Source organism: Synchiropus splendidus, chromosome 2, assembly GCF_027744825.2.
Source record: "Synchiropus splendidus isolate RoL2022-P1 chromosome 2, RoL_Sspl_1.0, whole genome shotgun sequence".
In the NCBI taxonomy this organism is placed as follows: Eukaryota; Metazoa; Chordata; class Actinopteri; order Syngnathiformes; family Callionymidae; genus Synchiropus; species Synchiropus splendidus.
The window spans coordinates 20,102,604-20,124,685 of NC_071335.1; the positions used below are offsets into that span (position 1 = coordinate 20,102,604).

Sequence of the window (22,082 nt, forward strand, 5' to 3'; positions counted from 1 at the left end):
TCTGAACAATAGTCATCAGTTCAGTTCAAACCACAAGATTCATTGAATGTCAAGGAGTGTCAGGTTTTAAATAGACACAGAACAAAGAAAGCTGCAATTAAAGAAAAAGCCTGATGTTTGTGAATGGAATGTTGTGAAGTAGGCGGGGCATAACTTCAATATCACCCTGTCTATTGGTGGCTCACATGAGAAGTGAGTCCAAACTTTCCTTGCTTTCGATTGAACATAAACATTCAACTATTATTCGGTACAGCTTCTTCTTCTTCGCAGGAGAGTCGGTACATCAATCATCGTTGGCACAGTCAGCACATGCTGTGACCAAAACTTTTACCAAACCCACACATTGATTTAGTGGAAGAAACTGTTTACTGGAGGTTAACTTTTGTCTACATGTGTCCAAATGATCACCTTAGTGCAGAATTTTAAACCACTGGGTCTAATTCATTAAGTTAAGCATTAATAACACACAATTAATATTTAATAAATGCACCCTTGAGAAATTAACTCTGTAGCGTCATTGGAAAACAAAGTTGGTTGGCCTCCTAATGAGACTGGATGTATTGCAAGCATCATGACAAATTGCTGTTTTGTTGTTGATTAACAGCATTTTTTTAAAATCCATAGATCTTTGCAGTGAAAATACATTTCCATATAACTTTAAATTAGGGACACAAGCTTGTCTCCAGTTTGTGATAAAACTATAAGTTGTGTTACTATTTTACTGTGTGTACTGTGTTTGTGATCATCTTCACATTTACTCAAATCATTCATTGAGAGATCAGCGAAACTTCACAAATATTATATATATATATATAATATACACAAAATTGGCAGACTAACTTGAGCTCTATTGCACTAAATGTGGTTTGATTTCACTTTCTGCTGTTGCTTTCTACAGTTCAATGTGTATATTTAAATGTAATTACGGAATTAAGGAGGTTATGCGTCCAATGGCGGTGTCTGTTTTTGTCTGTGATCAAAATAACTTTTTGAAGATGAAATAATTTTCAGGCAATATGTGAAATGGGACAAGGGACACATGATTCCATTTTGGGAGGGATTGGGATATCTGTCTGGATCCAGGAATTTTTTAAAGGATTCTAAAACATTGGCAGATGGGACCATATTTGGCTGGACTGGCATTTGGATCAAGGGATTTTTTTGAAGGATACTTGTCCTGTCAATGAGCGATAGTGTTGGGGTGGACTGAAGCTCTTTACGCACTGTGAGAACTTTTCTAGTTTAAGATATGGTTACCTCAGCTTCTTGGCAAGTATAATCCTAAACCAAGTATCCTTAGGTGGAAAAGCGTGGTTGTCTTTTCATGCATTAAAGGTAAAAAGATCCTGTATTTCTCCACCTGTGTGTCTGTGAAGGTCATTACTGAAGTTACTAATGTGGCCTCAGGACCTTGTGGGTCATCAGGGGTCAAACCAGCGGGGCGTGAACCTTATAACTGTCTTAAACACCTGGTGCTCAGAGTGGACGTCCTTGTCAACGTTCAATCAATAACGGCCCCTGTGGTGAATCCAAACACACCAAAAGAACTTGGGAAACTCAAACAAATGCATGATTCTACTTGACTAGAGTTCATTTAGATGTTCGCTTGTCTTCCCTGCCAACTGTTTCATAACACACAAATTGTAAAGCTGTCGCCAGTTACATGCATTTTTAGTTTGCGCACTGTCAACTGCGACTCCCACCTGGCTGTCAGCAGGTCAGGTGTGAGTTATTGTGGACCAGACCTGGTCAGGGGACGGTCAAGTATGTCACTGTCTGGCCTCGGGGGTTGCAGCTACCTGGCTAACCGTCTGACTCTTCTCGCTCTGAGCTCAGTTTTTTTATGGCTTTTGAGGTATTTTAACGATTTTGCTGTATGAATCAAAGTTGGTCGGTGTGAGCTTGTTTTACAGTCACCCAGTATTGCACTGCTGGGGTTCAGATGAAAGGTATTGAGCCTAGTAAACGGAGCTGAGTGCCATTAGCAGATCATACTGTTTGACAGAAAATTATGTCCATGCTGTTATGATTATTAATGAATTAATAATGAATTCTGAAACATGTGGAAAACATCTTGGAATATGAAAGTTCTACTGCTTTGTCAAGTTGCATTACAATGCAAATTCAGCAATAAAATCAATTTGTCCTTCCATTATTTCATTTTTGGAGCATGTATCGAGGCAGACAAGACTTCTATCAGTCATCTCTTCCTGGGAAATTTCAATGGTTACTCATGAAATAATCTGTCCAGGGCCTCCTCCGAGTTGTACATGCCAGAAACACCCTTTTTCAGGGGGCATCATGACATCGTGTCAAATGGTTTGACACAATGTGGAAAAATAGCGGTCATATTCTCAACCTATCTGTGATGACTGAACTTTTCCTGAAGAGTGTAGACAACATGAGTACCTTATTTCCACCTCTCCTTTGGGTCGTGGTTCTTGTGATCATATGTGGGGATTTAAAAATGTGGGAAACCTACTTACCAAAAATGCTTCTCTGAGTAAATAAAAAATAGGTTTATTACTGGATTTCTATTTGCAAATGTGTGCAAGGGTCAAAATTTATCAGGGAAATATTGCTACTTAATCAGAAATATAGTACGGATGTTGTGCTCTATATTGTACTTTATTCCGTGTGGCTAGTTATAATTTTTTGTAATAAATGCTGACCTGTGCTCCATATAGCTGTTGATGGCTGGCTTTCAAGATACCCTGATGCCTTGTCTAGGTCTTGTGACATAACTTGTAGAGATCATCTATTGTTTGCTGTGGGCTGTGTGTTTCTATCTCTTTCCTTTAGATTGGCAGGACATTTCCTTTCGTTATGATCGTAAATGGCTAGGGGCCGTCTGTCTTAAACGGCTGTAAAGTCAGGAACTCTCAGGGCAGTCGAGGGATGTGAAGGTCGAGGTGTGTGTCTGTGTCATGTGTGAACCTGTTAGAGAAAGTGTTTTGCTCAACAGCCCCCGCCACACGTCAAATGCAGTCACTCTCTCTCCTTTCTTGCCTTGTACCTTCCTTCTCTCCAGTCCACACTTGTTGATCTGCTTCAGCTTAGCTTGGGACTGCGGTATCGCTCACGGTCTTCCATTTGAACTTGTTTTCATTGGCCAACTTTTGAGCTGTCCAAGATCTGGAAAGGGGTAATACTGCCCCCCGAACATGCGTAGCCTGCTGTATCAGTAACATGTCTTAATATTTAATCAACTACTTTGCATAAATTTCTGAAGTAATCTGTCAGAAATATGCATTTTTATTAGTAACTCAAAACAAGCTACTCGACAAGTTCTTATCCTGACAAGAAAAACGTGTTCAGCATCACCCACCAAGAAGTATACATTTTTCTCATGCACCTTTTCCTTATTTATCACTTTTTATTAAATCTCTTTACAACTGTTTAGTTTCTTTGTTGAGTGCTCGTTCAATATAAATGATACGTCTAAAAGAGGTCATTCTTATCGATCCCCGGCAAGTGGATACAGATATTTGGTTGGTCTCTGTGGTGAATTACTGGATTTCGATCCCTACTTTTATCCTTCTGGAAAATATTTGAGTGTCTTCTGAATAGTTGGACAGTTTTTAAGTAAAATTTAGAGGGCTGTTACCTGTTTATTTCAGCTGCAATATTTTATTTGTCAGTAGAACAAAAATAGCTCTGTAACTTACTCTTTTTGTTTTGTCAGATCCATTTGTTTGTTGAGTCACGACGCGGTTACTCTGTGTGATGAAAGTCCAATTCCAGAGAAGATTTATGAGTCATGTGACTGATGTTACGGAAGTTAAACACTTGGGACTTATATCATAAAGCCATAGGTATTCATTAGAAAATGAGGTCCCATTTAGTTCTGCTGAGCTGTCTTGACTACAGTATGTACGCACGCTAGTGCAGATGGTGAGCAAAGTTTGTGATTTGTCTGTCTGTAATAGAAAGTAAAAGCAGTGAATTTGAATTTGTGTAAGAGCTTGTCATGGCGAGTGAAGAATACCTGTCCTCCGGGAAGCAAACCCTTGTTCTTCACTCACTCAAGTCTGTCATCACATAACACTACACGCTGCAAACCCTGTGCTTGAAGGGGCTTCAGGTCTGTCATGAAACACACGTAACCATCCTGCTCCCGACTCCATCTGTGAGGCACAGAGCCCGCTGACCTCCACACCTGAGTTATGGTGGTCAACTATGTAGCTGCTTTATGGCTCACTAGTTCCTGTGAATCAATCAAAGGTGAATGAATGAATCAAATTGATCCAAAGGTGGTGGTCATAATGTTCAGGTGTGAATACTTAAGGCTCAATTGTAATATTGCGGCCCTTTTAGTTGCCCAACGGTTTCTAATTCACTGGTGGAATCTCTTGTCTGCATGGTTTTAATTGCATATTAGGATAAACAACTGAATTGTTTCATTGTTGTTTGGAAGATCTGTGCCCAGTCATCAAACACATCAGACTAGTATTTCATTAAAAAAAGCAAACAAAAACAGCATTTCTTTGTTCTATGAAATGTGACTGCATGGTGCAACAATCAAAAACAATGGAAACGAAGAACCGTGTGGAGCGATGTTTCCCCAGGAAATATTGATCTATGCTTTGATGTGAAGGAAGGAAGGAGTGTGAGACCCTCACCACGTCAGAACAGGACCATGAGAGTTTGAGGTGTTCATCTGGGGTCAGCAGTTATCACAACACTTAGGACCATACTGAGATTGGACTGTGATGTCTGTCAACAGCCCTCTTTTTTCAGTGCATATTTCTGACATTGTGGGCTTTAAAGTATTTTCATGTGTGTGTGTCAGTCAGCATGCAGACTTGTTTCCTTTATTGGAGCCAGCTGCATCATGAGGAGCAGAAACATGTGGTCCCTCCATTCTATTCTTTTCCTCCCACTATGTCTGCTTTGCTTTTCAGGATCCTGGGGCAAATGAACCATGAGGGAATCGAGTTATCTTGTGCTGTCTGGTTGTGTGTGTCTTTGTGTCGAAGTGGTGGTGTGAAATATCAGTGATGTTATTACTTTTGCCGCTCTAATTGGGATAATGAAGAGTAACAAACACACATATCGTGACAGATGCCCACCAGCGTTTCAACAGATGCACATCTGGTTCGTTGGAAATGTTTTTGTCTTTCCTATGCAGTGCCAGTTTGAAGATGTAGTGTCATAAAAGCCATCTGAGGTGCACTTCCTAATCGTTGCTGGCGTTGTGCAGTCAAAGGTTACTCTCATCCAGATCAGATTGAAATCTCTGTTCATTATAAGTTTAGTTTCACACTTGGTCAAACTAAGAGAGATTGCTCTGCGCTTTGCTTATCATTTTTCTTTTCTTTATTTTAATCAATAACAGATTCTAGTACCGTGCCATCAGTTTAACTTGCAAGTATAACTCTAGCTTATAGTCTGCCAACGTTACCATCAATCATTTTGTGTATTTTTGGGAATGGTACTGTGACTGTGTTTTGTCAAGAAAACCTTGGGGGTTTATTAAAATGTTTTCCTCTTTCTGGAACAAGATGAAAATGCATTTGTTGCAGCAAACCTCATACAGCACAGAGCAGTCCGAACACGACTGATAAAGCCAAGTAATTTATTCTTGGTCTGGACGACAGACATTGCGTCTCTTCACATGTGCGCTGTTTGCTTCATTGTGCTGTTTTAAAGTTTGACAATGCATTTTTTATCTGTAGTTATTAGAATGTTTTCGATATTTCGCTGCCACTTCACTGTCAAAGCAAACTGCCATCTTAAGCGTCTCTTACATTCCCCACCCGACCACCACCCCTTTTATTTCCTCTTCTTCGATTGACTCATCTAATTTGATTCTGGACTGGTCACATTTTTCACACCTGGTACTGTTGTGTCTTGTTAAGCTGAACTACACTGTGCTGTGTGTCGCGTTGTTTTCGCGTTGGTTCATATGTCAAAGAGCCAGGGACGAAGATACTAATGAGTACCGGACAGCTCAAATGGAGACACTTGGACTGGAGGTAGTTACGAAGTGATGGTGGTTCGGACAGGTGAAAAGGAGAGAGAGTTAAGTAAAAGCAGCATTTCTGGATTCAATGCAGTGTCCCGTCTGCAAAAAATCAGATCGATGTGAAAAACTGCAGTGAATCAAATGCTGCATTCCTGTGGAATAATTTAATCATGTTCATCACATTATTGTTTCCAGAGATTCAGTCAACATGTGATAGAGTAAGCGGATAAATCAAATTAGTCTTGGTATAGCGACCACTCTCATTTTGCAGATCTCAAAATGACTGTTATTTTCCTTTTGCTGTTTTCCTTTGGTCTATATCATCCGTCATTACCAGACGTGTTTCACATGCACGTGTCTCCGTTGATTGAATCACGATGGGCTATCTAACTTCACAGTTCAGTTTCTCTCCCGAGGTCCTCAGGTGTTACTTGGCCAACCTCCAGCTCTCCATTGCTTTTCTTGTCATGGTAATTGCTAGGAATGTTGCAGGGGAAAGAGAAACACACGGCTGCTTGTAACTCAGTTTAAACACCTTTATCTGCCATAATCCTTGATCACAGGTCATAAAAGTTGCACTTGACTTTTAGATAATTAGCCATGATTTTTTTGTCTTAAATTAAGTAATAAATTTCTATTAGAGACTAAGGGTCTTTTGTCAGAATGCTTCTGCACATTCTGCTGGTGACATACCCTGCATGTGTGTGCATGTTGATCATGCTGCTGCCCCTCACATCATAGCTTAACAGCCTCCAGATAGCAGCAGCCAGAACATTTCTCATTTGTGTCTGCATTACACACTATAAAGCCATCGTAGATTTAGGCTTTTTTAACTGCTAGTTCATTGTCAGAATAATATGATGCTCTGTTTGATGTGTTGTGGATCAATGTGGACAAGAAGTGGATAGGTGTGAGTAGGGAGGATGACCAAGATACTTGAGGGTGACTTGCTGTGGCTGGAAAGACAAAGAAGAAGTTTGTTTACTTTTTAAGAAGTGAATATAGAGACCTGATTTACTTGATTCCCAATTTCATCGTAGTAAGATAACAAAGCACTTCCTCACCTTTCTACCTAGGTAAATATAAGACCATCTTGGCCTCTTCAGTGGTCCCAAGGCTCAACCTACTGTTTCTGATATGGCATGGGCTGCATTCTCTGCATTTCTGAGTAGACATGGATTCTTGATGCAGCCATGATGTGTGGGTGTTTTGGTTTTGTGACCTTCTCATCTCATAATGTGGTTGGCTTCATCATAAGGCATTGTTTGAAAGAGCTGGCATGAGGGTCCCCTCCTCTAAGTCTTAGATCATGGTTCTCAGCAGGACACCTGTCCAGGTGGGAGATCCCGCTATACCTGTTTTGTCCGGGTGGTCTCGTAAATCTACTGCTCCACTCCAGAGAGAGAGACATCCTGTGGTGACACCCTTTGCTCTGAAGCCTCCTGGAAGTCACCCTGGAGAGCTTTTCTGATCACACCTCACCTGAAGGAGTCCCCTGGGCAGACCAAGGACATGCTAAAGGGATCATGCCTCTTTGATGTCCAAGAAAGGCCAAGTTTGTTCTAATTTGACCGTTTTGAGTTGAACATGAGTAAGTGTTCGGTAATGTAAGTCAAAGTATTTTGTCAGCTTGATTGATCATAACATATTTTTTAATTCCATGTAGTAAGAGGGATGGATCACTTTTGGACAAGTTCCACTTTGATCTCGCAGACAACTGTAAGTTCGAACTGGACTGACTGTTTAGTAAATCAAGATAAATCTCAATAAAGTCAGTAAAACCCCACATATGCTGGACTCCATTGTGGAAATGTTGTCTTTCTATACAGTTGAAGGTTGGCAGAGTAACAAGCCGGAAGGAGGGCAGCAGATAGATCTGCTACACTGACTGACAACATGCCAAGCTTGCATGTGTTTCTCTCAGTGTGTGTCAAAATGTGTGAGGCAGATGTAGGCTTACGTAAGCCCCAGAAAAACGTGTGAAAAGAGGCTGTTCCAGTTGAGGCACGTTTTCCTCTCCCCCACCATATATTTTGCCGCCCATCCTTCTCCTTTACCTCCATGTCTCCATTTTCACTTTCACTGGTCCCTGTCTTTACATCCAGCCCTTTTCTGCTTACCCCAGTGTTCCATGACCAATGTCTCCATGCTTGCTTGATGAATGTGTGTATGTGTGTGGATGCTGATGGGACTCACATCTGCGTCAAACTTCTTTGAATTCACATATTAAAGTGAGCACACTGATCACCAAAAATTCTGGTCTCCATCTTTGGTCTGACTCATAAAGTTTTTGGTGAACTATCCCAATGTGAGTACTGTGTGCAACAGTCGAATAACCTTGTGAAATAAGAAAAACAAAAGCTCTTGATTTACTGGTGGATTTTAATGTTTAACGCGTCTACTGAGCCAGAGAACAAGATCACAAGAGTTCCGTTGTCTGCAGGGTTTCTGGACCAGCTTAGTCATCCAGGAGATAGTCAGTAGAACCACTGCTCTTCCTTGAGAAGACAGCCTCTGCAGCGAGGTGCTCACCAAGGAGGAGGCCTTGGGGCTGACCCAGGAGATTATGTCTCTCAGAACGCAAACCCAGAAGCATCGCAGTATTCTATGGGCCTTTTTACTTCAGCTGCTGCCCCTGCAATGCCATCCTGTACAAATGATGGGTGGATGAATGTTTCAACGTGTTTCCCATTTCCCAGAAAAGCTGGAAAATATGATATTAGTTGTGTTTGTGAATGTGTGGAGAGTCTTTTGTCTGGCATTGTGTGGCTGCTTTTCTTGAGAGGATGAAAATAAAATCATAAATATAAATGGAACAAGTCCGCTTATTGCATTAATAACGCACCAAAATGTTTATACATTTTGATCACAGACTCATGCAGAATTTGATGGCCAAACATTAAGCACTGTGATTATAATGATTTGAAGAAAAATTGTTTAATGTCAGTGGAAGAGACGTAAATATTTCTGGTCTCTCATCTTCAGCTTTTAAAAATCTGCTTTCTGCCAGAAATCCTCATGTTAGTCACAGATTTAGATCTCTGTGGACAAGTTTCAATTACCAAGACGTCTCTTATCATGATTTCTTCTGACTGAGGATCAGAGGTAGATCTCTACAACCTGTCAAGAGCAACAGCTGATACTTTTGGATTGTATTGCAGCCAACCCCATCGACGTCCTGAAGGTGCTGGAGCTGTCTGAGGACATGGAAGGGGTGTCACTGGAGGCTGGTCTGTGCACGAGCCGGGCGGCTCGAGAAGAACCGGACCTTTCCTATAAGATTGACAAGAAGATCCAACTGAGTGCACCGACCAAGCAGCTGTATCCTGGTAAGTCACACATCATCTGTTTTTTGAAGGCTTCCACAAATGTGAGTCTCCCCCTATTAAGAAAATTACATTTTGGTTGTCACTTTGCTTCACACAACAAGGGTGTCAAACTCATGGTCTAAGAGCCACATCTGGTCCATGATGTAATGATATATGGCCTGGGACTTTGAGAGTGAGTAACTGCAGTCAGGAGGCCACATTCCCTTTTGTACAATCCAAGTTTGTTCCCTATAACTCAACTGTTCTATTGCTTATGACAAAAAGAACCTGGTCAACAATTTTTTTTTTGCTTTGTGTGTTAGAATGGCTCAATCATAGCTAGCTGAACTGTTTGGGGGGGCGTGTCACCTGTGTCTCCAGTAGGGATTGACATGTATAGTGAAACAAGATGTCTCCTGCAGATGCACCGTTTCCTGTGGATTTCTCTGTGATGACAACAGTGAGAGCTGTGAAGGGCTCGCAGGTCTTCCTCCTCTCCATGTACGACCCCCAGGTAGGCAGCTTAAAACCTACAGAATAACTGAGTTCTTGCATAAATGAAGCAGAAGTGTCACTGTGTACTGACACTGTGCTCTTATATATATACATTCTCAGCTTTGCTTTTCTGGTATCAAAATACAGGACACAAAATTATATAACTTGCAAGAAAGATGCTCTGTTTCATCTAAATGTCCCTTACTAAACTAACTTTCAGTCTATGTGAGTGGTCGGAGCCTGCATCCTAAAGCAGTCTCTCCTCATAATATCTCCGTCACCTTTCAGGGTACACAGCAGCTGGGCATTGAGATCGGACGCTCTCCAGTCTTCCTGTATGAGGACCACGAAGGGCAACCTACTCCTGAAATGTACCCGACTTTCAGAAAAATCAACCTGGCTGATGGCAAGTGAGTACAAGACAAAGGCATAGGGAGTTTGATTACAATGATAGTCAAGCTCATTCACTTTATAACAATTGAATCTCCGCTTGAGAAACCCTGACCTTGCTGGATTCATCATCATATACGAATATAGTTACCAGTCAATGTTGTGGTCCCTGTCAGGTGGCATCGAGTAGCCTACAGTGTGGAGGGTCAGTCTGTCACTCTGTTCCTGGACTGCCTCAAGGTGGACACCCTGGACCTCCTGAGGGGTTCGGAGCCACATCTCAGCACTGAGGGAGTGACCGTGTTTGGAACGCGCCTGCTCGATGAAGGTGTATTTGAGGTGCGTATTGTTGGCGCATGTATCGCGTCTCCGTTATGTAACAGGACTCGGTGCGGAACAAATGAATGAAATGGTGCGTAACACCATGTGACACATAAATCATCAGCTACAGTCTCATAAAGATGGAGTCGATGAAGCAGAGCTGATGCCAGAGACGGAAACAAAAATGTGTCAAAGTGTTTGAATAATCTGTCAGAGCCTGTCAGTTTAATACCTGCCAGCTCAATAGAGTGCCCTCTAGTGGTGATGCCAGTGTACTACTCGCAGCTAATGTGACAGGCATGCTTAATAGATGACAAATTATTATTAATCTGTAGCTGTGTGAAGTTATTCCAATGACTCGCCAGCAGCTTGATGCCATTTAAAGGCTTTTAATTGGTGAACTTTGACCTGGGCTGCGTCAGGTGGCCCATCTGTTGAGCTGGACCCATTCCAGACGCTCTCAGTGTGTGCATGTGCGCCGACAAAACCCCTGGAGATGATCAAGCGCTGATAGAAACAGCATGTGGAGAACTTTGATCTGTTGAAATGGAAACACGCAGCTTTAGATGATGAAATCGAACACATGGATCAGCTGCATCATTAGTACATGTTTGTGTGACAGGGAGAGATCCAGCAGCTGCTGATCGTCGACGACCCCAGAGCTGCGGAGACCTACTGTCAGGACTACATCCCAGACTGCGAAGCTGCTCTGCCATATGACAGCATCCTGGTGGAGGCGGTGGAAGTAGGTTTCTCACCCGTGATGGCTCAGTTTCACTCATGAAGGCTGAACAAAATAGTTTCCCTGGCTCACACAACAATGTGGTCTGCAGGTGTGGCTGATTGGACAAGGATAAAGACTGTTGTATTTCTTGTTGTGCATGAGGCGTTTTGTTACCATTTTACTACCTTTGGACATTAAAATCCATCATTTGCCCTTCATCACTTTTCTGTTTTATATCTGTGTTGTGATGCTAACAAATACACACTTGTTTGCCACCTTCTGTCGAATCGCAGCAGCCAAAACATTATGACCGCCTGCTGAATACAAGGCAGGTCCCTCCTGCAGCTGCAGCTCCTGGTCCTATGACATTCTGTTCTTTCGCTGACTGTTGGGAACTAAATAATTCATCGTACACAACAAGGTTTTGTGCAGTTGTTATTGTCACTTATCTAAGTCAGCATAGTTTTCTACATCGTCGGGACAACCACTGACCAGAATCACAGCAGATACATTCAAACCTGTATTATTCTTCTTAATAGAAGGCACCTTGTTTTTTTGACAAAAAAGTAGAAAGCACTTTTTAATTATCATCATCTGAACACAACGGTTGTGTGTCCCTGCCCATGCAATACTTATTATAGTTTTCTTCTTCTGACTGAACTCTTCTCGCTTTATGCTGCACGCTGTCATGATGTTCAATGTTTATGCCCTTGTTTTAGAATGCATTTTTATGTTTATTTTGATTCTGATGTTTGATTCTGTTCAAATCTCTTGACCTAGTGAGGTTGGTACAAGAAGTTAAAAAATGTAATACAGATTTAGTACCCGTTATTTCATTTGTTATTATTTTTTATTTTGCATAACGAAAAATTATTGTAGATCAGAGGCAATGTAGTTATTGTTCATTTGATAATCAGCGTTTGTGATGAACGAAGCGACTTATTTTTGTTGTTCTGGTGGCAGCAACAATGTTCATAAGATCAGTTTCAACACTATTCACAAGAATGATGCAAAGATGCAAATAAAATCCCTGTTTTTGATGCTTTAGGAGGAGAAGCCAGCCAAGAAACGCGTGGTGGAAGAATTCGAGGAGTTTGACTACAGCGACTTGTACGACGAAGTGTCCGTCTCCACAGTGACGTCTGGTCCGAATGTCACTGACTACGAGGTGAGGTGGCGACGTGAACTTAAATGCATCCACGGCGGTGGCGTAATCTGTGCTCGCCCTGGCAGATCATAGAATACGAGGACTACGACAATGGCACAGCTTTTTACCACCCTGAGTATGAGTATGTGGAGGAGTATGATGAGAGATACGGACCTGCGGCAAGAGAGCGACCCCACACCATGAGCGCAGAGGTGACACCTAATAAACCCTGGAACCATCTTGCCTTACACTCAACCTGTTTTGTTTTAACAGGAAATACCTGAGAAAGGACAGAAAGGCGAGCCGGGAATTTTGGGACCGGTAGGAAAATATATGTACTTCTTAGTGTGCTCATTTTATTTATTTATTTATTTTTTCACTGTGTCATGTCTGGCAACTTTCTGAGTGATGCTGTTGATGGTTTGTTTGGTCTTACGCCTTAATCTGACTTTACTATGGCTGCAGGTAGGGTGTAGTGATTCAAGCTTGAAAGTCCAGCTTCGTGGGATGATCTGGTAGCAGAAGAATAGTTTTCTTTAGCACACGTTTGCTTCGTTTTCCCACTGGAGCACCAAAGCTTTCTTGTGTCTTGGTTCCAAAAAAACGCGCTACCATTTCTTATCCATCAGTCCGTCCACGGTGGCAGCACTCGAAAAAAGAGGCCCAGACTCTCCTCTTCACTTACTGTTGTGTAATATCGAGTCGTTCTGTGTGTATCCCGGGTCTGCCCACGGGCTTCCTCCCAGTCAGACGTGCCCAGAGTCCCTCACCAGTGCAGAGATGTTGGAGCCATCTCTTGGTCACTCCCCAAAGTGTGTGACCTCAGGTGTGAAAACGAACAGATATTACCCAGTACTGATACAAAGTTCGCATGGCTGAAGATGCTGCACGGAGCCGTCGGTCTTGGCTATCCCAGCTGGAAGAGTTCAAGTATCTTGGGATCTTGTTCATGAGTGTATAACTAATTCAGATTCAATCAAAAATCAAAACTCTATGCGCTTTTGCTCATCATCCATTGGGCAAGTTAGATGCATGACCTTGACTCAGTAATGCCACAGACAGTAGGGCTAAAACTCTGTTTAATCCGTTCAGGGAACTCAAGTCGTCGGACCTTACGGGCCCCCAGGACCTGCTGTGAGTTAAACATCCTCTGTATTTATTCACAGTTCAGCTTTTTACTATTAGGTTTGTATCGGTGTTCATCCCTGTCCTCACCCAGGGAGAGTCAGGACCTCCTGGAATAACTGGACCTGTGGGACCTCGAGGAGATCCAGGAGAACCAGTTAGGACCTTTTTTGTAGCAGATCTAAACATCTGTGTTTCTGTTCCTGCTTATTTCTTTGTCTTTTCAGGGTCCTCCTGGCCTGCCGGGTCTGAGTGGAGCTGATGGGATACAAGGTCCGCCGGGAAATGTCATGATCATTCCGGTGAGATCCTCTTCTTGACAGCATTCAACCCTGTCTTTATTCTTTACGTGAGAGCTCCTGATTTTGTCTGCAGTTTCAGTCTGGCGGGGACAAGATGGGCACTGTGGTGTCAGCTCAAGAGGCTCAAGCTCAGGCCATCCTGCAGCAAACCAAGGTTGTGAAACACCTTTTAAGTTCACAGATACGAGTTCTTTATTTTAACTCAAGTGTTTTGATGTCCACCATGGCTTTATGTTCTATCTGTCAGAGCACATCAGTAGTCACGCTAAATGTCCCATGGTGCATCGCTGCTGTCAAATTTGTTGTGTGTTATGTTCTGATGACATAAAACAGATTTCTTATTCTCTGCAATCACTTCCGGTTGAGTCCGGGATCTGCTGCCTTGGTTCTTCGTGACCTCCATGTGGCATGATCATTCTAGATGACTACTGACCACTGCAGACAGCGAGAACCTCACTGAAGTTAGAGAAAGCACATGGTGTTGAAGTGAATCTTCTCTATGTGGAGTTTAGATGTGTCCCGTGCTGTACTCCTATTTCTCCCACTGTCCAACCACACACAGAGGTTTATTGTGGAATGAAGTGTGAGTGGTTGTCTACATGTGGCATGTGATGGACTGGAGACCTGTCCAGGTTTTCCCTCTTCTTTCACTCTAAGTAGCTGCTTAACAGGAGGGAAACTAAATGGTCTGAATCCTCATCCTAATCAGGCACATCTGTGTCACCATCTGTGTTGTGTGTGGACTCTCAGGAGGTCACTCTATGGGCAGCAACGCTCTGTAAAAGTTCGACTTCAAACACTCCTTCCTCCTCAAGACTACTCTGTAAACGCCACCATCATAGTCTTCTTTTTACTTGCTGGTTTCCTCTCATCCAAACAAAAACAGCCCATCTGAAATCTCAATGTATATTAGCTGGCAACATTATGCTTCAGAGGAATTCCAATATTTTGCAGCTCATAATTAATATTTATGTAGTGCTTGCATGTAAATGTTTCTTAATCTGAGGCCATTTGACTTGTCCTGATTCCAGATGGCTATGAAGGGACCACCAGGACCACTGGGACTGAGAGGTAGACCTGGACCACTGGTGAGTGTGGCTTGTCTAATTTTGTGATTTTATTTGTATTTTTTAAATGTAAAATATGGATCAACGTATTGACATGCTTGGCTTCTTTCAAGGGTGCCCCCGGACCCTCTGGGCTGAAGGGTTCCAGTGGAGACAACGGGCCGGCAGTAAGTTCTTAATATCGATGCTCACACTTGAAGGTCACGTAGTTTGTGATCTGTGATGTCAGGAAACCTGTCTGTGTTCTCCAGGGTCCTCCTGGATTACCCGGCATCCCTGGTCCGAACGGCAGACCTGGAAAAAGGGTCCGACCTGATCTCTCATTCCTGCTGAGGAGCATTCAATGTTTTGACCGTTCTGACACTTTTCCAGGGACGAGGAGGTGCTGATGGAGGTCGGGGAGCTTTAGGAGAAACCGGTGCAAAGGTGAGGATGAACCCATACTTGCAACATGCTCCTTAGACCTTACATTCTTAATAATATTCTTCATATCCTCCACCAGGGTGATCGAGGTTTGGATGGCTTACCTGGTCTACCTGGAGACAAGGGCCACAAAGTAAGCTAAAAGAATAAAATCCTCAGAGATGACATGTGATTTCTAACCTCCCTTCGTGGATTTTTGCAGGGGGAACGAGGGAAACCTGGTCCTGCTGGTTCTCCCGGACAAGTGGGGGAAAAGGTGAGCTTTTTATTACCTTTTTTGTGTGTGTTCATTGATTGACATGCATTGCTTATGTTTGTTTTTGTTTAAGGGATCTGAAGGACCACCAGGACCAAGGGGACAGCCAGGAGATGCTGTGAGTGATACTAAAAAGCACTGCTACTGAAGCACATCTCTCAAGTGCCCAACATGTTCTATGCAACCTGCAGAAGATTATCCAGGGATGACTGTGTTTGTACTGGGATAATTACTTTAAAGGAGGCATATAAATGAACCCTGAATTTTCCCTTATGACCTTGAATCCTGACACCTCTTTCTCTCTTTCATAAGGATTTGTGAGAGAAGACAAGCCCTTAGATTATTGAAAGACAGATTATGGTGTAAAATGGTGTTGAGGCTCTCTAAGTCAGACTTTTCTAAATTTCATTGGTTAAATATGATTAAACTGTGCTCATAACAATTCACGCCTTGTTTTATTTTTTAGGGTTCCAGAGGCCTCACTGGCTCCCGGGGTCGCCCTGGACCACCCGGGCAGATTGTGAGTGAATTTTTCTACTCCTGCTCAGTCAGATTGAATCTTTGAATCCTCTTCATGTCGTGGTGTGTTTGGGAGAACCTTGCTGTGAGAGGAAAGATGCTACTGTGAGAAAACACTAAGCTAAATCACCCTTTCCTCATAGGGTATCCGTGGCATTGATGGGGTTCAAGGTTCAAAAGGAAATATCGTAAGTTCAAGCACTGATCAACAATTAAAGGCGTCAGTCAAGGGCCCATCGCATAACACTGTTCTTCCCAGGGGCCTCCTGGAGACGTTGGAGCAGCTGGACAGCAAGGAAATCCCGGAATCCTGGTACTCACCTAACCCGTCAGCTAGAAGTTTCTCAGTGAAATTCTAACGCGTGGTCTCCTCTGCAGGGATTTCCAGGTCCTCAGGGATTAGTCGGGATGCCAGGAGAGAAGGTAGGAATTCTTTGCAACCAAATGTAGAGAACAGGATCCTCAACTCATTTCTGTCTCTCAGGGGCCTCAAGGGAAGAAAGGAATGCAGGGTCTACCTGGAAATGACGGACCCCCGGTGAGCACGTCTTTAGTTAAAAATGAATCTCAACCTGGACATAAAAATTCAAATATTACTGATCCTGAGTGTGTTAAAAATGAGAAGACCTATTGTTCATTACATTTAGTATCAGCTTGCAGTTCGCCTTTTCTACCACTAGATAGCAGTGTGATACATTCCGCACATCACTAAAAATCCTGTCAATGAACTCATTTATTTTTGGAAAACAGTTTAGAAACATTTATGCAACACCTGACTGCAGGTGAATCTGAACAAAGATGTTTTTGTCTGTTGTTTTCAGGGTCATCCGGGGAGAGAAGGAACTCCTGGTGAAAAAGGAATACCTGTAGGTGACACCTTTTCCTGAGAGACGTATCTTAAATGAAGAATGAAATGTTACTTTTTCTTGTTGCATATTGATTTTATTGTTTACAAAACTTAGTTAAGAGGTGTGTTATGTTGACATAAATGCTTTATATGCTGTTTATATGTCTGATTGTGATGGCTGGTTTGGTTCAGGGTCCTCCAGGTGTGCAGGGGCCCGTTGGTTACCCAGGGCAACGTGGAGTCAAGGTAACCTATGATGGGTAATTCATCTGTCTCTCCCTGGTAAATTTTGGGTTAATCTATTGGAACACTGGAGATTTATAGAATGGCACCATTAGCATTTTAGCTTTAGCCCAGTGAGGCACTTTAGTCTCACTAGCTGGTTGAAGTGCTCAGTTGAGTTGGTAGAAAAGAGATTCATTTACTATTTTAGTGTTTGGTGTGTTTCTTTGCTTTTGTTTCTCAGTTTCTGATGAAGGAGTTGCTTTTAAATTAAATTATAATAGCGTGGCTACAGTGTGCACTATGTCTAATCATGCGCATCACCACAGCAAAAATGAAAGCCACCATGCCTTCAGAATTACAATCTCTTTTTTAATGAATGAAGTGGAAAACACAACATCATGGATGTGGACATTGTTATGGAGTGCACTGCCACTGTTTCAAAAAATCCTGGCGGAAACCATGACAGGAGGTCTTTCAGTCCTGGCCAGGTGCAGTTGTGCCTCTGAACTTTACTGGCACAAACACGTAGTCATCATATTGGCAATATAAACTAATGTATTTTTGCAGTTTTAGAGGCTTTTCCTGAGTCAGCATAATTCCCCCATCTGGAAGTTTCAAATCTTGAAGTGTCTACAGGAAGGGTCTGCCCATGACGTGGTGCTGAACAGCTACACACCTTCGCCATGTTCACAACTAGTTTGAGGATTCAATTCTTAAAACTTGATTGTCATACAGTAAGTTGAGATCTTCTGTCCATCTTTCCCACCACTTTGTCTTCTCTTTCCAGGGAGCAGATGGAGTGAGGGGGCTGAAGGGAAGTAAAGGCGAGAAGGTCAGGATGAAGGAAGACATCAAGCTTTGTTTTGTATTGTCATGGGTTTCATTCCCGTCTGCTTGAAACACAATCTGTTCAGGGTGAGGATGGTTTTCCTGGTGCTAAAGGCGATATGGGAGGCAAGGGAGACCTTGGTGAAAATGGAGCCCCGGGCAGCCGGGGAGAAGACGGAGTCGAGGGACCCAAGGGACAAATGGGTCCTCAAGGAGAACCTGGTTCTCCTGGAACTCCTGGAGAGAAGGTTGTGATTCTGTCATCTGACATGATTATCTGGGGAGGACTCAGTTAAAGGTTGGTTTTTCTTCCAGGGTAAACTTGGTATTCCAGGCCTGCCTGGGTACCCGGGACGACTCGGGCCAAAGGTACAGTCAGTCAGATCAATTGATGCCATTTATAGATTCATTTTTAATATGTAGGCATGTTTCAATTTCAGGGATCTGAAGGATTCCCGGGTCCAGTTGGAGGTCCAGGAGAGAAAGGAAAGAAGGTGAGCGTTGAAATATCAGCACATCTGTTGAAAAGACTTCACTGATCTGTGTATTTGATGCAAACCAGGGTCCGGCTGGACAACCAGGAAGTGCAGGACAGAGAGGCCCCAATGTGTGTGACACTTTGCAGCATTTTACTTAGTTCCTTAAAGAGCAAACGAGTTATTATTTATCGCTAATCTTCCTCAGGGTGCTCGAGGAGCCCGGGGAGCACGAGGTCCTACTGGCAAATCAGGAGAAAAGGTCAGCTGACCGCTACCAGCTATGTTTCACCATCAGTCGCTTCTGTTGTTGACTGTGTTGTTGTGTGTGTCAGGGTGCTGCGGGACAAGATGGACCTCCTGGTTCTGTCGGCGAGAGGGTAGGATGCATGTGGAAGATGCCTATGAGGCTGTAGTCATTCATCTTCTTTGTCACTTAGGGACCTACTGGACCACAAGGACGGAATGGAGAGCCAGGACCTAAAGGATCAACAGTGAGTGGTTCATTCTCACAGTGCAGTTTCACTGTAACCTGTTTGTCCTTTAATGGTAGTTACTGATGACATCACTGCCTTGAGTGAATGAGTGTTTGCGTTTTAGGGTCCCGCTGGGAAGGACGGACTCCCCGGTCATCCTGGTCAACGAGGCGAGCCTGTGAGTTGAGCTGGACACCTCATCATCATTTTCATCCCCTCCACATACTCACTATTGTTGTCACTCTGACTGCAGGGCTTTCAAGGGAAGACTGGACCACCAGGACCCACCGGTGTCGTGGGACCGCAGGTGAGCTCACTGAGACGTGAAATGTCAGTCGCTTGTCTGAACTGACCATTGTGTGTGATCTAGGGGAAATCAGGTGAACCAGGTCCAACAGGAGACCGAGGTCACCCTGGAGCCCCTGGTGTGCCAGGAGAGCACGGTTTACCTGGAACTGCTGGGAAAGAAGGAGGAAAAGTGCGTTGACACCATGAATGTAGACTTTAAAAAATCATTCATGGAAGGTGGATAAAGCAAGTGCCTTTTATGTCTTATCAGGGTGACCCAGGTTTCCCAGGCACCTCTGGCAAGAATGGACCACCAGGACTGAAGGGATTCAGGGGGAGCCGAGGAGCCCCGGGCATCATGGTAATCAGGGACTATGAGCAGTCGTGCATTAGAAGAAGATCTCAATGCTCATTTTTGTTTGATGTGCTCAGGGACCTCCAGGCTTGAAAGGAGGATCCGGCCCCGGTGGAACAGCAGGAGCAGTGGTGAGTACCAAGAATAGTCTTGTGTGATGCTTGCTTTGTGCTGCTAAGTACAGGGCGTAGATCAGCTTGGACAGAAGTTCTGCATGGTATCGCCAAACTCTTCCAGACCGTCATTATTTCTGATTTCAGGGTGCGTCAGGTGAGCGAGGCCCGCCTGGAGCTGCCGGTGCCATTGGCCAGCCAGGACGAGTCGGTGCGATCGGGGGTCCAGGACCAATGGGAGAAAAGGGGGAGCCTGTAAGTTAACTGGGTTAAGTCTGAACCGCTTTCATGAGAAAAGAAGAACAGCATTGTCCTGTGGTTTCAGGGTGAGAAAGGTCCAATCGGACCAGCAGGTCAAGACGGAGAGCAGGGAACGGTCGGCTTGCCAGGAGTTACTGGTCCTTCAGGACCAGCAGGGGATGATGGTGACAAGGTAAAGCGTCTGATGACAATAGTTTGCCTTCTTTGAATTAATACTTTGTGTGTGTGTGTTCGTGTGCAGGGAGAGCAGGGAGGACCTGGCCAGAAAGGAAGCAAAGGAGACAAAGGAGAAGCTGTACGTTTTTTTTGGTGAAGTTCCTATTAAAATCACCTTCAACAGATGGTGTCTGATCCGAGTGATTTTTTTGGGCAGGGACCCCCAGGCACTGGTGGCCCTCAAGGGCCTGTCGGTCAACCAGGACTCCCAGTGAGTGCTTTGTTTTTTCTAACATTAAAAGGGCCACAAGGAGACAATTCATTTCACTGGTACAATTACTGTGTCCTTTTGTACAGACAACTGAGGTAGGCTGTGTTTTCTGTTGTAGTCCAGGGGAGAGAGAGTATGGAGGAAGTGTGAAGTGTGATATTTGACATTCTTGTAGAACCGAGAAGGTTTGACGGTCTGGTAGAACTCTAAGGCTTCAGTTTTCGGGGCATAGTCACCTCCAGGAGAGGTCCTCACTGATGGTTGTACACGTCCTCTCCGCAGCAGCACCATCGATTATTGTAACCAGAATAAATGCGTTCTCTCTGGTTTGCAGGGTGTAGATGGAGACCCCGGCCCTCGAGGCCAGCAGGGCATGTACGGCCCCAAAGGGGACGAGGGACTGCGAGGCTTTAAGGGCTCCAGAGGACCAATTGGTTTACAGGTATGGCAGGTCCGAGGGTGGTGTTTAAGATCCGTCGGTTCAGTGAGTTCTGTTCCAGGGGATGCCGGGCATGCCAGGAGAGAAAGGCGAGAGTGGACATGTGGGACTCATGGTGAGACTGAAGGATCGCCTTTGTCTAGTGTAATTGAGCTTCCTGTTATTCATCCTCTGCCGTGGTTAGGGTCCCCCTGGCCAGCAAGGACCCACTGGACCTCAAGGCCCCATTGGTGGATTGGTGCGTCACACAGATGTGTTCGACTTTATCACCTCAACAGCAGCGGGTTTTGACGCAGAAGTCTGTCATTCTTCTACTGTGTAGGGACCGACTGGAAGAGTTGGGATGATCGGGACTCCAGGTGGTGTCGGAGAAAAGGTATGTGATTGTTGTCGATGGAAGTGGAGAAGAAAGAGTTTTCTGCTTCTAAAGTGTTTGATATGTTTCTGCTACTTTTTATTAAAAGCTTGTTGTGTTAATGATTTGTGTGTGTTTTTATCTCTTCTACCATCCTTTCAGGGGGAGGATGGGGAAGCAGGGGACCCCGGGCCGGTGGGATATCCAGGGCCACATGTAAGTCTGTGTTGGAAATGCGTTCCTGCTGTGCACTGTAACTTCTGCTTCCCTGCAGGGTGGGAAGGGTGACCACGGGGAGAAGGGAGACACAGGCCTTCCAGGAGCAGCTGGACCCCCAGGAGCCAGAGGTCAGCCCGGTGAGGACGGACCTAAAGGCACAGCTGTGAGTGGAGCACCAACACTTACTGTACTGATCTTCCACGCTCTGTACTCACAATCTCACCCTCACAGGGCCCGATCGGAATCACCGGGGACATCGGTCAGCAAGGAGAAACCGGACCTAACGTGAGTGAGACGATCCACCAGTAACATAACGGATTCATGCCAACCTGTTTTTCTCTGCTGTGTCAGGGTGTTGATGGTCCACCTGGTTCTAAAGGAGACACTGGAGAGCCTGGCAAAGCGGTGAGCCCCGCCATTCAAAACATTGTCGTCCACTGCAGTTGTTTCTCACTGCCTTTTTTCCCAGGGACCACCAGGAGCAGCTGGTGAACCAGGCCCACCGGGACCCCCTGGAAGAAGAGTACGTGTGATTAGATGAACTATTGCTTCTGTGTCATGTGATACTTTCTTAACATTTGAAATGTCATTGATAGTCTAGTGACCTCAGGCTCTTGACAATCAATGTCAAGAAGTAGTGAACCCATTAATGCTTTTGTGTGTTTGTCAGGGTCACCTGGGCAAACCTGGGAAAGAAGGGAAGGCAGGAGTGAAAGGAATGAAAGTAA

At 44.1% G+C, this 22,082-nt stretch overlaps 1 protein-coding gene across 5 annotated transcripts in view; it reads left to right on the forward strand.

The window, feature by feature from the left end:
• Window positions 1–22,082, forward strand: part of LOC128754804 (collagen alpha-1(XI) chain-like) — a 35,087-nt gene that overhangs the window by 10,203 nt on the left and 2,802 nt on the right. For all 5 annotated transcript variants that reach the window (XM_053857702.1, XM_053857703.1, XM_053857705.1 and 2 more), the window contains 53 exons: window positions 9,130–9,297; window positions 9,699–9,790; window positions 10,060–10,181; window positions 10,338–10,500; window positions 11,105–11,227; window positions 12,255–12,374; window positions 12,440–12,565; window positions 12,627–12,674; window positions 13,446–13,487; window positions 13,573–13,635; window positions 13,706–13,780; window positions 13,854–13,934; window positions 14,812–14,868; window positions 14,961–15,014; window positions 15,099–15,152; window positions 15,220–15,273; window positions 15,350–15,403; window positions 15,473–15,526; window positions 15,600–15,644; window positions 15,993–16,046; window positions 16,189–16,233; window positions 16,305–16,358; window positions 16,424–16,468; window positions 16,530–16,583; window positions 16,867–16,911; window positions 17,085–17,138; window positions 17,905–17,949; window positions 18,032–18,193; window positions 18,261–18,314; window positions 18,386–18,439; window positions 18,508–18,552; window positions 18,630–18,683; window positions 18,757–18,801; window positions 18,862–18,915; window positions 19,022–19,075; window positions 19,151–19,204; window positions 19,268–19,375; window positions 19,457–19,546; window positions 19,618–19,671; window positions 19,801–19,908; window positions 19,979–20,086; window positions 20,156–20,209; window positions 20,288–20,341; window positions 20,676–20,783; window positions 20,842–20,895; window positions 20,965–21,018; window positions 21,103–21,156; window positions 21,298–21,351; window positions 21,410–21,517; window positions 21,586–21,639; window positions 21,706–21,759; window positions 21,824–21,877; window positions 22,025–22,078. In XM_053857702.1, the coding sequence (XP_053713677.1) occupies window positions 9,130–9,297; window positions 9,699–9,790; window positions 10,060–10,181; window positions 10,338–10,500; window positions 11,105–11,227; window positions 12,255–12,374; window positions 12,440–12,565; window positions 12,627–12,674; window positions 13,446–13,487; window positions 13,573–13,635; window positions 13,706–13,780; window positions 13,854–13,934; window positions 14,812–14,868; window positions 14,961–15,014; window positions 15,099–15,152; window positions 15,220–15,273; window positions 15,350–15,403; window positions 15,473–15,526; window positions 15,600–15,644; window positions 15,993–16,046; window positions 16,189–16,233; window positions 16,305–16,358; window positions 16,424–16,468; window positions 16,530–16,583; window positions 16,867–16,911; window positions 17,085–17,138; window positions 17,905–17,949; window positions 18,032–18,193; window positions 18,261–18,314; window positions 18,386–18,439; window positions 18,508–18,552; window positions 18,630–18,683; window positions 18,757–18,801; window positions 18,862–18,915; window positions 19,022–19,075; window positions 19,151–19,204; window positions 19,268–19,375; window positions 19,457–19,546; window positions 19,618–19,671; window positions 19,801–19,908; window positions 19,979–20,086; window positions 20,156–20,209; window positions 20,288–20,341; window positions 20,676–20,783; window positions 20,842–20,895; window positions 20,965–21,018; window positions 21,103–21,156; window positions 21,298–21,351; window positions 21,410–21,517; window positions 21,586–21,639; window positions 21,706–21,759; window positions 21,824–21,877; window positions 22,025–22,078 (3,791 nt within the window). The remainder of the gene's footprint in view (window positions 1–9,129; window positions 9,298–9,698; window positions 9,791–10,059; window positions 10,182–10,337; window positions 10,501–11,104; window positions 11,228–12,254; window positions 12,375–12,439; window positions 12,566–12,626; window positions 12,675–13,445; window positions 13,488–13,572; window positions 13,636–13,705; window positions 13,781–13,853; window positions 13,935–14,811; window positions 14,869–14,960; window positions 15,015–15,098; window positions 15,153–15,219; window positions 15,274–15,349; window positions 15,404–15,472; window positions 15,527–15,599; window positions 15,645–15,992; window positions 16,047–16,188; window positions 16,234–16,304; window positions 16,359–16,423; window positions 16,469–16,529; window positions 16,584–16,866; window positions 16,912–17,084; window positions 17,139–17,904; window positions 17,950–18,031; window positions 18,194–18,260; window positions 18,315–18,385; window positions 18,440–18,507; window positions 18,553–18,629; window positions 18,684–18,756; window positions 18,802–18,861; window positions 18,916–19,021; window positions 19,076–19,150; window positions 19,205–19,267; window positions 19,376–19,456; window positions 19,547–19,617; window positions 19,672–19,800; window positions 19,909–19,978; window positions 20,087–20,155; window positions 20,210–20,287; window positions 20,342–20,675; window positions 20,784–20,841; window positions 20,896–20,964; window positions 21,019–21,102; window positions 21,157–21,297; window positions 21,352–21,409; window positions 21,518–21,585; window positions 21,640–21,705; window positions 21,760–21,823; window positions 21,878–22,024; window positions 22,079–22,082) is intronic.